Source organism: Pagrus pagrus, assembly GCF_965226575.1.
Source record: "Pagrus pagrus genome assembly, chromosome: 9".
Taxonomy (NCBI): Eukaryota; Metazoa; Chordata; class Actinopteri; order Spariformes; family Sparidae; genus Pagrus; species Pagrus pagrus.
The window spans coordinates 10,955,655-10,973,966 of record NC_140193.1 but is presented as its reverse complement, the minus strand read 5'-3'; the positions used below and the strand labels follow the sequence as shown (position 1 = coordinate 10,973,966).

The 18,312-nt window shown below is 39.2% G+C and overlaps 4 protein-coding genes across 4 annotated transcripts; all 4 read right to left on the bottom strand.

Moving 5' to 3' along the window:
• Positions 1–329: 329 nt before the first annotated feature.
• LOC311262183 (olfactory receptor 11A1-like) lies at positions 330–1,256 on the bottom strand (the record flags this gene model as incomplete). Its single annotated transcript, XM_084361419.1, has 1 exon — positions 330–1,256. One exon carries the CDS (start codon positions 1,254–1,256, stop codon positions 330–332), a length of 927 nt encoding a protein of 308 aa, XP_084217545.1.
• Positions 1,257–6,971: 5,715 nt separating this feature from the next.
• LOC311262363 (olfactory receptor 11A1-like) lies at positions 6,972–7,898 on the bottom strand (the record flags this gene model as incomplete). The annotated part of the gene is made up of 1 exon (XM_084361702.1): positions 6,972–7,898. One exon carries the CDS (start codon positions 7,896–7,898, stop codon positions 6,972–6,974), a length of 927 nt encoding a protein of 308 aa, XP_084217828.1.
• A 2,080-nt stretch (positions 7,899–9,978) lies between these two features.
• Positions 9,979–13,984, bottom strand: LOC311262284 (olfactory receptor 1E16-like; the record flags this gene model as incomplete). Its single annotated transcript, XM_084361562.1, has 2 exons — positions 9,979–10,487; positions 13,567–13,984. The coding sequence occupies 2 exons, from the start codon at positions 13,982–13,984 to the stop codon at positions 9,979–9,981; spliced, it is 927 nt and encodes a 308-aa protein (XP_084217688.1).
• Positions 13,985–16,767: 2,783 nt separating this feature from the next.
• On the bottom strand, positions 16,768–17,694 carry LOC311262266 (olfactory receptor 7G1-like; the record flags this gene model as incomplete). Its single annotated transcript, XM_084361538.1, has 1 exon — positions 16,768–17,694. The coding sequence occupies one exon, from the start codon at positions 17,692–17,694 to the stop codon at positions 16,768–16,770; it is 927 nt and encodes a 308-aa protein (XP_084217664.1).
• Positions 17,695–18,312: the final 618 nt, after the last annotated feature.

Sequence of the window (18,312 nt, the reverse complement as noted above, 5' to 3'; positions counted from 1 at the left end):
CTGTTGCATGATTCAATCAATGGATTTTTCTTCAACAGAAAATATTGCCCCCTCACAATTTTTAATTGTTGACCTTTACACTACAGACACATCAATCACTTGTGGAGATTTGTGGCGGGTTAGGATGTGGGTTGTCGTGTCCCTACCAATGTTTACACAAATCCTACGCCCCCTTGGTAGTTTTTGAGCAGAATTTGCAGAAATGCATGAATACAATGGAGATGAACTGTTATGACTGTCAGCTCTCACTCTATCCACACATATGTTTTTTTTCCCCACAGAGCAAAGATAACAATCTAAACAGACTCTTGCAACATGAAGAAGAATATTTATTTTCTATCAAACAGAAATCTTTTCAATGATTGTTTTATCTTTGGTAGGTTAAATCCATACATAATGGGGGTGAGCATAGGTTGGTAAATGGGAAGATACAGTGTCAAGAAAATGCGTACTTTATCTGATACAAGAGCCACATCAAACCTGGAATCAGAAAAAAGGAAAATGACGCTGATAAACATGCTTGAAAGTGAGACAATCTGAGGTGTGCAGGTGGTGACAGCTTTTTGTCTGCTTTCTTCAGAGGTGTTCAGACAAACGACCAAAATCTTCATGTAAGAGACGAAAATGAGACTAAATGTGACAACAATAGTCACAATGGCATGAAGCAGGTCAGATATTTTGGTGACTACTGAAACTGAACATGCAAGTTTAATTATCAAGTGCCGGTCACAAAACACTTTGTCAATGACATTTCCACAAAATTTCAAATGAACGATAAAAGAAAATGAGAATATGTTATTGACAAACGAATACATCCATACAAGAACAGTGATCGCACCTACTCGTCTTGTGTTCATTATGACATTGTAGTGTAAAGGACAACAGATAGCAACATATCTGTCATAGGCCATGGCTGCTAAACTACATAACTCAATAGAAGCACACGTGGAGAGACAACAGATCTGGAGAAAACACCATGGCAGGGTCACTTCATGGGTATCTGAAAACATCTGTGACATCATAAGAGGATACACTGCTGTGCTGGCACCAATTTGATTTGCAAACAAATTACATAGTAATATATACATCGGCTCATGTAACTTTTTGTCCAGAAATATGACCATGATAAGAGCTGCGTTGGCGACACATATGGAGAGGTACCATAACAGCATTATGCTGAAATACAAGTATTTTAACTCTCCAATATGACCATAGGCTGCCAGCACAAAAGACACAACCTCAGTTGAGTTCTCCATTTCTTTCTTGTGTAATGTGGGTGCCACACAGTGAATCACAGAGATTAGCAACAAAACTGACTCAGTAATATTGTTGACTTTTATCCTTTTGAATAATGCCTCAGCCAAAGATTAACCCTGCATTTAAGTGTTCTATTGATCTTTTTGTTAGGCAACACATTCACATGCTTTTCTTGGTTGTTTGTCCAGAGTACATAAATAAAGAATCATAAAGAAATCTCATCAGTTTGAATTGTAGTTTCGTAATTCTGTTAGAGTTTGTCTAAAATTATGTTTCCAACAATGGAACTAAATGTCTCAATACTGATCCTGCAGACCAGTGTGCAACACTACAACAGTATACTCCACCTCTCTGGTCAAAATGAACAAAGTTAAATGGATTTTAGTCATTGAGAATTATAACATCACTTAGTTCGTTATTGGATTATGATGAGAGCTTTTAAAATGCTTAAAAACTATATCGCCATTTGATAAATGATTATCCCATTTGATAAATGTCTCTTCAGTCACCTGTAACAAAATGTCAAAATGAAGACATAAGTAGACAAAGAACAACATTAAGCATACAGTATGTGAACATAAATGAAAATTACCATTTTACACACATGATACAAGATCGCTGGTGTCTCATAGATATGAAGGTCTCCAGGTGGATGCTGCTGCCCTCCCCACTGAACAAGACAAACACCTCCACTGAACTTTATGCAGTTCTTGTACAATGAGTTGGGTTAGGGTGCCCTCGAGGGCCAAGCTGCTAATACGAGGCGGAAAGTTTTCCTATTACCTTTCATTGTAAAATAAAATACATCTCCCTGTCATTAACATAGGAAATAGATTTCATTCATATCACACCAACAGAAATTTCCAATTCAATTCAAATTCAATTCAAAGGGGGTTTTATTGGCATGAAAGTTTAACAACAATTTTGCCAAAGCATATGTCCAAACACTTGGACAGAACACAACAAATAATAACACAACACCAAGATTGATTTACATTAATTACATATTCAGTATGTACAGTGTGTCTGTGTGTGTGTGTGTGTGTGTGAGGGCCAAGCTGCTAATACGAGGCGGAAAGTTTTCCCCATTACCTTTCATTGTAAAATAAAATACATCTCCCTGTCATTAACATAGGGAAATAGATTTTCATTCATATCACACCAACAGAAATTGCCAACTTTAATAACAAAGCTTTGTATAATGAATCCATCTGTGGCACAAACCTGTTTACATGTGACATCAAACTGAATGTAGAGTCTAAAGTTTTGTAGACCTAGCTCTGCTAATTTCCACACAATGAATGAACCAATACAGAAAAAACTGATTTGTCTTCATGTAAAACAAAACAAAGGTTGCTGACAGTAAAAATCTGCACTCAGTCCTTATGCTTTCCAGCATATGTGATGGTTGTGTTAAGTGAATGTGTTTGCAGTTTTGATCAGAATCAGAATCAGAGTTATTGGCCAAGTATGTGAAACACATATAAGGAATTTGACTTCGTTTTTTTCTTAGCACCCGATGTACGTAGACATGAACATAAACATAAACATAAACATAACATAACAAACATTCAACTAGAAAGAACAAGAACAACAAGGAACAGTAAGTTAAAAAGTGTTCAGAGGTCCGGTCTGTTATAAATATTTATTTAAGTATATATATATATATATATATATTATATTATGTTATTTACAGTGGGGAGTTATGTACATACATATAAAGTGCAATTTAGTCTGTAAATGTAAAGACTGTGAGTGGATGATTTTGGAGTCAGGGGGTTACTGACACTGGGTGACGGCCTGGGGGAAGAAACTGTTCTTGTGATCTGTCTGCAGAGATGTGTCCTGCCAGTTTCCTGACTCTGGATGAGTATAGGTCCTGGATGGTGGGCAGTTTAGCATCAATGATTTTTTCTGCAGTCCTGATTGTCCGTATCAGTCTGTTCCTGTCCTGTTTGGTGGCTGATCAAAACCAGATGATGATGGAGGTGCAGAGAACAGACTGGACTATTGCCATGTAGAACTGGATCAGCAGCTCCTGGGGCAGGTTGAACTTCCTGAGCTGATGGAGGAAGTACATCCTCTGCTGGGCCTTTTTGATTATGGAGTCTACGTTGGGTGTCCACTAGATGGAAGATCCCAGAAACCTGAAGGTTTCCACAGCAGACACAGAGTTATTGAAAATGGTGATGGGGGCAGTGTAGGGGGGCTACTCCTGAAGTCCACTGTCATCTCCACAGTTTTGAGCGTGTTCAGCTCCAAATTGTTCTGACCACACCAGAGGGCCAGCTGTTCCACCTCCCGTCTGTATGCAGACTCATCACCGTCCTGGATGAGGCCGATGACCATGGTGTCGTCTGCAAACTTCAGAGGTTGACAGATGGGTCTCTTGAGGTGCAGTCGTTGGTGTATGGGGAGAAGAGCAGTGCGGAGAGCACACATCCCTGGGGGGGCGCATGTGCTGATTGACCGGGTGCTGGATGTGATTTTCCCCAGCCTCACCTGCTGCCTCCTGTCTGTCAGGAAGTTTGTGATCCACTGACAGGTGGAGGCTGGGACGGTGAGCTGGGTGAGTTTGGAGTGGAGGATGTTTGGGATGATGGTGTTGAATGCCAAGTTGAAGTCCACAAACAGGATCCTAGCATAATGTCCCTGGGAGTCGAGGTGTTGCAGGATGTAGTGCAGTCCCATGTTGATTGCATCATCCACTGACCTGTTTGCCCGGTATGCAAACTGCAGGGGGTCCAGCAGGGGGCCAGTCATGTCCTTCAGGTGGCTCAACACCACTCTCTCAAAGGAGTTCATGACCACAGACGTCAGGGCCACGGGCCTCTAGTCATTAAGTCCTGGGATTGCTGGTTTCTTGGGGACCAGAATTATTGTGGAGCTTTTGAAGCAGAAGGGGACTTCACACAGCTCCAGTGATCTGTTGAAGATCTGGGTGAAGATGGGGGCCAGCTGGTCAGCACAGACCTTCAGACAGGAGGCTGACACGCCATCTGGGCCTGGAGCTTTCCTGGTCTTCTGTTGCCTGAAGAGCTGACACACATCCTCTTCACAGATTCTGAGTGATGGTGGGGGGTCAGTAGGGAGGGGTGAGGGTGGTGCAGGGGGTGATGAGGGTTGTTTGATGCTGGAGTGGGTGATGGGTATAAATGCTGGCTTCTCAAACCTGTAGTAGAAGACATCCAGGTCATCAGCCAGTTCATGGTTCACTGCAATGTGGGGGGATGGTCTCCTGTAGTTGGTGATCCCCTGTAGACCTCTCCACACTGACACAGGCTTGTTAGCTGAGAAACTGTCTTTCAGCTTCTCAATAGCCCCATTCACACTGCCGTTTGCATGCTGTGATCCTGCGCCAATTCTTCGCATCTGCTTCTGTGTGAAAGTTTCAGATGCGGTGAGGGGTGAAATTTCCCTCAGCCTCTGATGCGCCTTTGGAGGTAGTATCAGAGGCGCATTATTGGCGAACCGAACCAGTGTGAGTGGATAAGCCAGCGGCGCGGAGCGAGGGCGTGTCGATCTGATGGTGTTCACTATCTAATAACTAAACAGGTCCATCACTCAACAAAATATAGAGAAATGTCCCACAAAGCAACGTTACAGGACCAAACAACAGTAACATAATAACTGGTAGTGTCTTTGGCAACTTATATTGGGAAAAAAAATACCGCAGTTATACGTGTAGAAGTGTCTGTCAGCCTGTCGGTCTTACCGACTCTTCTTCACATTTCTGCCCGAAAAACAGTGTCTGTCCCCGGCAAAAAACTGTAACTCACCAAGGGCCGGATCTACTAAGATCCCAAATTGCTCGTACTAATCTGCGTGCGCAATATAGAAATTTGCATGTGGGGTAGAACCGCGGTTTGCGGGCGATATACAATGACAACAGGTGCAAACGTGTTGGAGACACGCCTATTTAAATGAGGGTTTAGCGTGTTTCATGGTTTTCAGCATGGCGAGTTTGAGAGAGCGAAAGCGCAAAGTGAAATTCGACCATTTGGAATTAGAAGTGTTGGTAGAGGAAGCGAATAAACATTTCAATGAGCTGCAGCAAAGGAATCTGACGGTCACGCAAAGGAACGCTGTGTGGGAGAAAATCGGTGAAAAAGTTAATGCTGTTGGAAAAAACAGGCGAACAGTGGATGAAGGGAAAAGGAGATACCAAGACATCAGAAGAAGAACAAAAGAAAAATTGGCGTATAATAATATAAATATAATAATAATAGTAAACTTGCAAGGAGTTTTGTTATTGCAGGTATTGCGTGACCCCTTCTCGTAGCTGGCTCCAAATCCGCTCTGAGTTTCTCCAACAGCTCCAAAATGGCAAGGCTGGATAGGCGATATGTGCAAGGAGTTTGCACACGTTTTAATACACGCAAACCTTTAGTAGATCCGGCCCTTAATGTTTGTAAAAAGTTCCAATTCAGCACACTATTGAGCACACTTAATTATACATAAAGGCAACCAAAAACATACAGCATGTGTTCTTAGTACAGTCTGTAAAAGTATAATTCAAGTTTCACAAACAGAAATGTACCTCCTTGCCAGCTTTAACAACAAAGATTTGTATAATGAATCCATCTGTGGCACGATCCTGTTTACATGTGACATCAAACTGAATGTAGAGTCAAAAGTTATCTAGACCTAGCTCTGCTGATTTCTATACAATGAATAAACCATTACAGAAAAAACAGATTTGTCTTCATTTAAAACAAAACAAAGGTTGCTGACGGTAATAATCTGCACTCAGTCCCTATGCTTTCCAGACTATATGATGGTTGTGTGAGGTGAATGTGTTTGCAGTTTTAATCACTGCATCACTTTATTAGTAGCAAGAGTGAAGGTTTGCACATGGACGGTAAATACGTGTCCCTAGCATGTCCTCTCGTCCCAAGACAGGACAACAAAGGAGCTCATGTGGAGGTACGTGAGTGAGGAAGTAAGACCATTTGGTAAGTCATGGAAATACGCCTCAGCACAGCATAGCCCTGATCAATCCAAACTCCATTCAGGGAACACACATTTTAAAAGTTGTTTGCTTGTCGTCTAGCCGACAGACGTGACAAAGCATGAATTTAGGCCTTTTACAAGGTGGCATTAAGATGTTTTTTTTTCTAATTGGGGTTGGCTGTCGTACGAGCTGGTCCTTTCAAGATTGCCCTAAAAAGTAAATGGGTGTATTCATATAGCGTTTTTCTCTCTCATCGCACTTCTGCTCTTCAACGCCTTACAAGTGCTTCTCTGCCGGAGAAAACAGCTATATGGACACACCCTTATGTTGTCATTATTTAGCTTTTCTGAGGCTATTGCATGGATTTGTTGGGGGTAAGGAGTGGGTTCTTGGGTCCCTACCAAAGTTAATACCACACCTACAGGTTATTTCCTCACCTATTTAGTGACGTGTGCTCTGTATTATTACATTGATGAAGGCTTAGTGCTGAAACACACTTGTTTTTTGCCCATATTAAAACTAAGATTTTTTTCCTCTGAGAGTGGCGCAGTTAGGATATGGGTTGTAGTGTACCCACCATTGTTGACACCAATCCTATGCCCTTGGTAGTTTTGGAGCAGAATTGGCAGGAATGTATGAATACAATGGAGATAAACCGTAATGACTGTCAGCTCTTACTCTATCCACACATATCATGTTGTTTTTCCCACAGAGCAGAGATAACAATCTAAACAGACTCTTGCAACATGAAGAAAAATATTTATTTTCTATCAAACAGAAATCTTTTCACTGACTGTTTTATCTTTGGTAGGTTAAATCCATACATAATGGGTGTGAGCATAGGTTGGTAAATGAGGAGACACAGTGTCAAGAAACTGCGTACTTTATCCGACATAAGAGCCACATCAAACCTGGAATCAGAAAAGTGAAAAATGAGGCCGATAAACAAGCCTGAAACTGAGACAATCTGAGGTGTGCAGGTGGTGACAGCTTTTTGCCTGCTTTCTTCAGAGGTATTCAGACAAACGACCAAAATCTTCATGTAAGAGACTAAAATGAGACTAAATGGGATAACAATAGTCACAAAGGCATAAAGCAGGTCAGATACTTTGTTGAGTACTGAAACTGAACATGCAAGTTTAATTATCAAGTGGCGGTCACAAAACACTTTGTCAATGACATTTCCACAAAATGTCAAATGAACGACGAAAGAAAATGAGAACATACTATTGACAAAAGAATACATCCATACAAGAACAGTGATCGTACCTACTCGTCTTGTGTTCATTATGACATTGTAGTATAAAGGACAACGGATAGCAACATATCTGTCATAGGCCATGGCTGCTAAACTACAAAACTCAATAGAAGCACACGTGGATAGACCACACATCTGCAGAAAACACCACGGCAGGGTCACTTCATGGGTATCTGAAAACATCTGTGACATCATAAGAGGATACACTACTGTGGTGGCAACAATTTCATTAGCAAGCAAATTACATAGTAATATATACATCGGCTCAGGTAACTTTTTGTCCACAAATATGACCATGATAACAGCTGCGTTGGCAACACATATGGAGAGGTACCATGACAGCATTATGCTGAAATAGAAGTATTTTAACTCTCCAATATGACCATAGGCTGCCAGGACAAAAGACAAAACCTCAGTTGAGTTCTCCATTTCTTTCTTGTGTGATGTGGGTGCCACACAATGAATCACAGAGATTAGCAACAAAACTGGCTCAGTAATATTGTTGTCTTTTATCCTTTTGAATAATGCCTCAGCCAAAGATTAACCCTGCATTTAAGTTTTCTATCAATCTTGGTGTTAGGCAACACATTAAGATGTTTTTCTTGGTTGTTTGTCCAGAGTACAGAAATAAAGAATCACAAAGAAATCTCATCAGTTTGAACTCATAATTTTGTTAGAGTTTGTCTAAAATTATGTTACCAACAAGGGAACTAAATGTCTCGATACTGATCCTGCAGACCAGTGTGCAACACCACAACAGTATACTCCACCTCTCTGGTCAAAATGAACAAAGTTAAAGGGATTGTAATCAATAAGAATTATTATAACATCACTTAGTTAGTAAGTGGATTATGATGAGGGCTTTTAAAATGCTTAAAAACTATTTTAAAAATATTGCCATTTGATAAATGATTATCCCATTTGATAAATGTCTCTTCAGTGACCTGTAACAAAATGTCAAAATAAAGGCATAAGTAGACAAAGAACAACATTAAGTGTACAGGATGTGAGCATAAATGAAAATTACCATTTTACACACATGATACAAGACCGCTGGTGTCTCATAGATATGAAGGTCTCCAGGTGGATGCTGCTGCCCTCCCCACTGAACAAGACAAACACCTCCACTGAACTTTATGCAGTTCTTGTACAATGAGTTGGGTTAGGGTGCCCTCGAGGGCCAAGCTGCTAATACGAGGCGGAAAGTGTTCCTATTACATTTCATTGTAAAATAAAATACATCTCCCTGTCATTAACATAGGGAAATAGATTTTCATTCATATCACACCAACAGAAATGTACCTCCTTGCCAGCTTTAATAACAAAGCTTTGTATAATGAATCCATCTGTGACACGATCCTGTTTACATGTGACATCAAACTGAATGTAGGGTCAAAAGTTATCTAGACCTCGCTCTGCTGATTTCTATACAATGAATGAACCGATACAGAAAAAACAGATTTGTCTTCATTTAAAACAAAACAAAGGTTGCTGATGGTAAATATCTGCACTCAGTCCCTATACTTTCCAGACTATGTGATGGTTGTGTGAGAAGTTGTCAAAAGATCCTGATATCATTAGAAGTTGAGTGAACGTGTTTGTAGTTTTAATCACTGCATCACTTCATTAGTAGCAAGAGTGAAGGTTTGCACATGGACGGTAAATACGTGTCCCTAGCATGTCCTCTCGTCCCAAGACAGGACAACAAAGGAGCTCGTGTGGAGGTACATGAGTGAGGAAGTTAGACCAATTGGTAAGTCATGGAAATTAGCCTCAGCACAGCATAGCCCTGATCAATCCAAACTCCATTTAGAAATCGAGGATTTTAAAAGTAATTTGCTTGTTGTCTAGCCGACAGACCTGACAAAGCACGAATGTAGGCCTTTTACAAGGTGGCATTGGGATGTTTTTATTTCTAATTGGGGTTGGCTGTTGTACGAGCTGGTCCTTTCAAAATTGCCCTAAAAAGTAAATGGGTGTATTCATATAGCGTTTTTCTCTCTCATCGCACTTCCGCTCTTCAATGCCTTGCAAGTGTTTTTCTGCCGGAGGAAACAGCTCTATGGACGCACCCTTATGTTGTCATTATTTAGTTTTTCTGAGGCTATTGCATGGATTTGTTGGGGGTAAGGAGTGGGTTCTTGGGTCCCTACCAATGTTAACACCACACCTATGGGTTGGCTCCTCACCTATTTATTCTATACATGTGTGCTCTGTTTTGTCACGCTGATGAAGGCTTAGTACTGAAACACGCTTGTTTTTTGCCTATAGTAAAACAAAGAATTTTTTTCCTCTGACAGTGGCGCAGTAAGGATGTGGGTTGTACCAATGTTGACACCAATCCTACGCCCTTGGTAGTTTTTGAGCAGAATTGACAGAAATGCATGAATACAATGGAGATTATCTGTAATGACTGTCAGTTCACACTCTATCCACACATATTATGTCATTTCTCCCACAGAGCAGAGATAACAATCTAAACGGACTCTTGCAACATGAAAAATAATATTTATTTTCTATCAAACAGAAATCTTTCCAATGATTGTTTTATCTTTGGTAGCTTAAGTCCATACACAATGGGGGTGAGCATAGGTTGGTAAATGAGAAAACACAGTGTCAAGAAAATGCGTACTTTCTCTGACACAAGAGCCACATCAAACCTTGAATCGGAAAAGTGAAAAATGAGGCCGATAAACAAGCCTGAAACTGAGACAATCTGAGGTGTGCAGGTGGTGACAGCTTTTTGTCTGCTTTCTTCAGAGGTGTTCAGACAAACGACTAAAATCTTCATGTAAGAGACTAAAATGAGACTAAATGGGATAACGATAGTCACAAAGGCATAAAGCAGGTCAGTTATTTTGTTGAGAGCTGAAACTGAACATGCAAGTTTAATTATCAAGTGCTGGTCACAAAACACTTTGTCAATGACATTTCCACAAAATTTCAAACGAATGACGAAAGAAAATGAGAACATACTATTGACAAATGAATACATCCATACAAGAACAGTGATCGTACCTACTCGTCTTGTGTTCATTATGACATTGTAGTGTAAAGGACAACAGATAGCGACATATCTGTCATAGGCCATGGCTGCTAAACTACAAAACTCAATAGAAGCACATGTGGAGAGACAACAGATCTGGAGAAAACACCACGGCAGGGTCACTTCATGGGTATCTGAAAACATCTGTGACATCAAAAGTGGATACACTGCTGTGCTGGCACCAATTTCATTCGCAAACAAATTACATAGTAATATATACATCGGCTCATGTAACTTTTTGTCCACAAATATGACCATGATAAGAGTTGAGTTGGCGACACATATGGTGAGGTACCATAATAACATTATGCTGAAATACAAGTATTTTAACTCTCCAATATGACCATAGGCTGCCAGCACAAAAGACAAAACCTCAGTTGAGTTCTCCATTTCTTTCTTGTGTAATGTGGGTGCCAGACAGTGAATCACAGAGATTAGCATCAAAACTGACTTAGTAGTATTGTTGTCTTTTATCCTTTTGAATAATTCCTCAGCCAAAGATTAACCCTGCATTAAAGTTTTCTATTAGTTTTGGTGTTAGGTAACACATGCTTTTCTTGGCAGTTGTTAGAGCCATTCCAGAGCACAGAAACAAGGAATCACAAAGAAAACTCATCAGTTTAAATTCGAGTTTCATAATTGTCTAAAATTATGTTTCCAACAATGGAACTAAATGTCTTGATACTGATCCTGCAGAGCAGTGTGCAACACCACAACAGTATACTCCACCCTACTGGTCAAAATGAACATGGATTGTAGTCATTAAGAATTATAACATCGCTTAGTTGGTTGTGGGATTATGATGAGAGCTTTAAAAATGCTTATTTTAAAAATACCCGTTGGAATCTGATTTCTTCTTCTCATCCCATTTGATAAATGTCTCTTCAGTCACCTGTAACAAAATGTCAAAATGAAGGCATAAGTAGACAATGAACAACATTAAGCATACAGTATGTGAACATAAATAAATGAAAAAAAAAACATTTTTTACACACCTGATACAAGATTGCTGGTGTCTCAGAGATATGAAGGCCTCCAGGTGGATGCTGCTGCCCTCACAACTGAACAAGACAAACACCTCCACTGAACTTCATACACTTCTTGTACAATGAGTTTGGTTGCAATGCACTAGAGGGCCAAGCTGCTAATACGAGCCGGAAACTTTTCACAATCCCTGTCATAATAAAATAAAATACATCACCCGTACATTAACCTTGGGATTTAGATTTTCATTTATATCACACCAACATAATTTTCCCTCCTTGCAACCTTTAATAACAAAACTTTGTATAATGAATCCATCTGTGGCACGATCCTGTTTACATGTGACATCAAACTGAATGTAGAGTCAAAAGTTTTGTAGACCTAGCTCTGCCTATTTCCACACAATGAATGAACCAATACAGAAAAAACTGATTTGTCTTTATTTAAAACAAAATAAAGGTTGCTGACGGTAAAAATCTGCATTCAGTCTCTATGCTTTCCGGCCTATGTGATAGTTTTGTGAAAGTTGTGAAAAGATCCCGATACAGTTAAAAGTTAAGTGAATGTGTTTGCAGTTTTGATCTCTGCATCACTTCATTAGTAGCGAGAGTGAGGGCATATGGACGGTAAGGACGTGTCCCTAGCTACCAATATTTTTGGGATGACAGAATTGTCCCGACCAATATTTGAGAGAACTCGTTTGCACTATCTTTTGACTAAAGTCATACATTTCTGACTGTCCCAAGGGATACATCTCCAAGATGACCAGTTAAGGTATCCTATGCAAGAGCATCATCAGGGTTTCAGGTAAGGTCCAAATTATGAACTACAGTTTGGAATTATTGGGAGGCACCAAGATTAAAGTCTTAGGATGGTTCAGCGAATATAATCTTTGAAATTCCATGTATTTGGTCTCAAGTCTGTTTAGAAAAGAAAAAAACTACACAAAAAAATCCTCAGAACAAGTTGGTTTCATAAATTCTTATTCACTAAGTATTTACAGGTTTAGTGTGTAGGATCTAGGGGGATTTTGGGGGCAGAAATGGATTATAATATTCCTAATTATGTTTTCATTAGTGTATAATCCCCTGAAAATAAGATTTGTGTTTTAGTTACCTTAAAATCAGCCTTTTGTATCTACAGAGGCAGGACCTCCTCTTCCAAAGAGTCTGCCATGTTGCGTTGCCATGTTTCTACAGTAGCCCAGAACAGACAAACTAAACACTGGCACTAAAGAGGTCCTTTTTCATTTTTCACAGTTTTAGCGGCATTAATAAGGCAGGATGAGATGAGGGGTGTTAGTTTCAATCTGCAACCACACCATTAGATGCCTCAAAATTCTATACACTGGTCTTTTAAAATAGCCCTCAAAAGTAAATGGGTGTGTTCATATAGGGTTTTCCTCTCATCATTCCAGCGCTAACCAGCAGTGCACACACCCTCATGTTGTTGTTATTTAGCTTTTCTGAGGCTGTTGCTTGCTCAACATTGTATTTCCCACAGGACAGAGGTACCCATCCTTTTTCTTAAGAGACTCTTGCAACATGAAGAAAAATATTTATTTTATATCAAACAGAAATCCTTTCCATGATTGTCTTATCTTCGGTAATTTATATCCATACATAATTGGTGTGCCCATAGGTTGGCAAATGAGGAGAATCAGTGACAGAAAAATGCGTACTTTATCCGATACGAGGGCCACATCAACCCTTGAATCAGAAAAGTGAAAAATGAGGCCGATAAACAAGCCTGAAGCTGAGACAATCTGAGGTGTGCAGGTGGTGACAGCTTTTTGCCTGTTTTCTTCAGAGGTGTTCAGACAAACAGGCAAAATCTTCATGTAAGAGACTAAAATGAGACTAAATGGGACAACAATAGTTGCAAAGGCATAAAGCAGGTCAGATACTTTGTTGAGAACTGAAACTGAACATGCAAGTTTAATTATTAAGTAGTGATCACAATATACTTTGTCAATGACATTTCCACAAAATGTCAAAGGGACAACGAAAGAAAATGAGAACACACTGTTAATAAATGGATACATCCATACAAGAACACTGATCGTACCTACTCGTCTCGTGTTCATAATGACATTGTAGTATAAAGGACAGCAGATAGCAACATATCTGTCGTAAGCCATTGCTCCTAAACTGCAAAGCTCAACTGAAGCACATATGTAGAGATAATATGTCTGCAGAAAACACCACGGCAGGGTCACTTCATGGGTATCTGAAAACATCTGTGACATCATAAGAGGATACAGTGCTGTGCTGGCACCAATTTGATTTGCAAACAAATTACATAGTAATATATACATCGGCTCATGTAACTTTTTGTCTACATATATGACAATAATAAGAACTGTGTTGACCATCAATATGGAGAGGTACCATAACAGCATCATGCTGAAATACAGGTATTTGAACTCTCCAATATGACCATAGGCTGCCAGCACAAAAGACAAAACCTTAGTTGAGTTCTCCATTTCTCCACACAGAGATTTGCAGCAAAACTAGCTCAGTAACAGTGTTGTTTATTATCTTTTGAATAATGCCTCAGCTCAAGATTATACCTGCATGCAAGTTTTCTATTAATCTTGGTGTTAGGCAGGCAAACTGATTGATATGCTTTCCTTGGTTGTTAGAAAAGAATATAAGGAGTAAATAGAAACAAAGAGTTTGTCTAAAATTATTTTCCCGATAACCGATTAAAAATCTCTCGACACTCATGTCTGCATACTATTGTGCAGCCCCACAAAAGTATGTTCAACCACACAGGTCAAAATTAACAAATTTAAATGGATTATAGTCAATAACAAATTTAACATTACTTAGCTGGTTGATGGATTATGATGCTGACAACTGTTTTATTTAAAGAATAGCTTGTGAAATCGGCTTTCTTTTCCCCAACACGTTTGATAAATGTCTCTTCAGTCACCTGTGACACAGTGTCAAATGTAGAAACAAGTAAACAAAGCACAACATTAAGCATAAAGTTAATGAACATATGACCCAAGATCACTGGTATCTCACAGATAAGAAGGCCTCCAGGTGACCGCTGCTACCCTCTCAGCTGAGCACAAACAAAGCCTCCACTGCATTTTATAGAGTTGTTGTACAAAGAGGTGGGTTGGGTTGTGCCCTGGGTCCAAGCTGATAGGGTTGGAGACGATGAAAACCCCTGAGTGGTTCATCGGAAATTCAAACTTACTTTTTGACATAATACACTGAAACTGAGATTTGAAGGCAGCTGGACATGGTCGGACTGATGGTGTATGAGGTGCTTAATCATGGTAGTTAAAGTGGCAATCTCAAAGATTACTGGAAGCGGCAATTGCAGGTGTATTTTTGCACCCCACTGCTTCCCAGAGATCCAGTGTCGCCTGTGTGACGTCAGTCAGTTGTCAGTTGGCAGCTTTGCCATGCCTCCATAACAACACCACATGAAAGCAATTTGCACCATTTTTTACAGTTTCATCGTCCGCTGTTATTGGTCTTTTCTTTGTTTGTTCGGCAATGACCGCTAACAGTAAACTGTTTACTCACAATGCTAGCAGGGACGAGGACAAACAAAACTGTTATGACGCATGCAAACAACCTACTCTCTCTGGCCAACCAACCACTGCTGGGTGAACGTGTCACTAACTGTGCACCGCTTGTGATATTTTCCGGGAAAGTCACCACCAACATCCAGTGTACATCTTTGGTATTACAGCAAGTGCAAGGGCTTTCATCAGTGGGCCATAGGCTCAATCATCATTGTGTTACCTCATTCGCCAACAGATATTTACTTACATGAAAATCTTCGAGATTATTACAAAGCAAACTATGGTTAAAGGAGGGAGCTACTTCGAAGGAGGAAATTACAAGGTTAAAACAAATAATAAGAGAACTTAAATATAAAAACAGATGGATGCCAGCTGTAAGGAAACCTGCAAAGACCACAGTGGACGGCCTCCGCGGGCGATTCTAACAGCTCAATCAGCCAAAAAGCCAACGATAAGGGACGTCTAGTGCCAATGGTGGGGTACACACTGCAACGACTAGGGCCATAGATGCTCACCGACGGCCCCGACATTGGCCTGCCATCGCCCTGGTGTTTCAGGACCCTAATAGTCATAAGGCAGAATACCTCCTAAGCTGCCTGAAGACAGACGAAGAGCACATTACAAAATGCCTTGTACAGCCTCCAGATACAAGCTGCTGCTGGGCTGGCAAAAATTGTAGTACCAAAAACAAGCAAAAACGTTTTTTTTGATTCACAAATATCATAAATGTCGTACACAAGACAAATGTGCTGAGTCTTTATATGTTTTTACCTCAGAACTGGATTTAGATTTGTGATTTACAACCTCACCTTTAGTCTAACCTAAAAGCATACATGAGACCGATTGAAAGTCAAACCTACAGGTTTCAGTGTAAGCCACTGTTAACTTTCAGGAAAGCTGAAATACACCCAACAACATTTTGTCCGATGGAGATGACTGTTTCAGTACAATACTCTGGTTGCTGTACTTTTTGACCTCTACAAGTATATAAATCTACTTATTTGACAGGTGGGCATTAAAATATACTTTTGGTGTTTAGGCCTTTGCAATAGACATACCAAACCAATAAAGCAAATAGTTGTGATGCTTTTGAGCATTAATACAGCTTTAATCTGCTGTTTTCCGGGACAGTGTCATTTTTGACACCAGCACCAAAATCAACATTTTCAAATTCTACATATTGGAGCTTTATGAGTTTGGATTTGTTCAGACAGAGTAAGTTCTCATTTGAGAAAATAACTTACTTAGGGTTACTCTGATTAGCAACAGCTAAGATGAAAAATTAGCCTGTTGATTGATTCTAAATGCATTATTTTATTAAAAGTTATAGTATGATATTCTTTATTTACTCCCCTTTTCTTCAGTGAATTTTAAAGTTGCGCTAATACTGTAGACATTCATTCATGTTGGTCTCTGGCTGTGATAGGTTGTTTTTAGAGATGCTAGAAGAGTACTTTCAGTTCTACTAAAAATTTACCATCCCAGGAAATGAAGAAATATTAGTGGTAGTATATCACTAATGCAAGTTTTTTACTTCAAAGTTTTCCACATAATTGTAACTTTTGCACACTATATGAAATGTATGCAACTGTTTGGATTATTATTATTTTTGTCTATAGATTATAAACCACACTCTGGAGACATATATGTCATCTTTTTTCCACAGAGCAGGGATACCCATCCTTGCTTGAAACAAAGTCTTGAAGCATGAAGGAAAATATTTATTTTCTCTCAAATAGAAATCTTTTACATGATTGCCTTATCTTCGGTAGGTTAAATCCATACATAAAGGGGGTGACCATTGGTTGGCAAACAAGGATATACACAGATAAAATAATGCGTACTTTATCTGGTACATGGGCCACATCAAACCTGGAATCAACAAAGTGAAAAATGCATCCGACAAACAAGTTTGTCACTGAGACAAGTTGAGGTGTGCAGGTGGAGATCACTTTTTGCTTGTTTTCTTTCCAGGTATTCAGACAAACAGTCAAAATCTTCATGTAAGAGACTGAAATTAGACTAAATGGGATAACAATAGTCACAAAGGCAAAAAGCAGGTCAGATATTTTGTTGAGTACTGAAACTGAACATGCAAGTTTAATTATTAAGTGGTGGTCACAAAACACTTTGTCAATGACATTTCCACAAAATTTCAAACGGATGACGAATGAAAATGCAAATGTGATATTAACAAATGAATAAATCCATACAAGCAGAATAATTATAGATACTCTTCCTGTGTTCATAATAACATTGTAGTGTAAAGGACAACAGATAGCGACATATCTGTCATAGGCCATGGCTGCTAAACTACAAAACTCAACAGAGGCAGATGTGTAGATACAACACATCTGCAGAAAACACCACGGCAGGGTCACTTCATGGGTATCTGAAAACATCTGTGACATCAAAAGAGGATACAGTGATGTGCTGCCACCTATTTCATTCACAAACAAATTGCATAGTAATATATACATCGGCTCATGCAACCTTTTATCCACAAATATGACTATAATAAGAACTGTGTTAGCCACACATATGGAGAGGTACCATAACAGCATTATGCTGAAATACAAGTTTTTTAACTTTCCAATATGACCATAGGCTGCCAGCACAAAAGACACAACCTCAGTAAAATTCTCCATTCCTTTTTTGTGTAATGTGGATGCCACACTGTGAATCACAGAGATTAGCAGAAGAAGTAGCTCAGTAATAGTATTGTCTATTATCCCTTTGAATAATGCTCAAGCCCAAAACTTTATCTGGAATTACCATTGAGATGTTTTTCAGAATCCAGAATACAGACATAAAGAATCACAAAGAAACCTTTGACTCAACTTAAATAATTTAAATTCTACAATTTACATAAAGTATATGTTTGTCAAAAAATATTTTCTGAGCAAAATCTCTTGACACTGATCTCAGCATACCAGTGTGCAACACCACAACTGTATGTTTCACATCACACTGTTCAAACAATAACAAAGTTAAATGGATTATGTTCAATAAGAAATATAACATCACTTAGTTAGATAATGTATTATGATGTAGACGACTGTTCAAATACTTTTTTAAAAAAATGTACAAAAACGTTTTGACATCTGATATCTGTTTAGCAGCATATTTGATTAATGTCTCGTCACCTTTGAGAAATATAGACATAGACATCAGTAATCAAAGAACAACTTTCGGCATGCAGTATGTACATAAATGAATTAACATTCACATTTTACACATATGATCCAAGATCATTAGTACCTTAC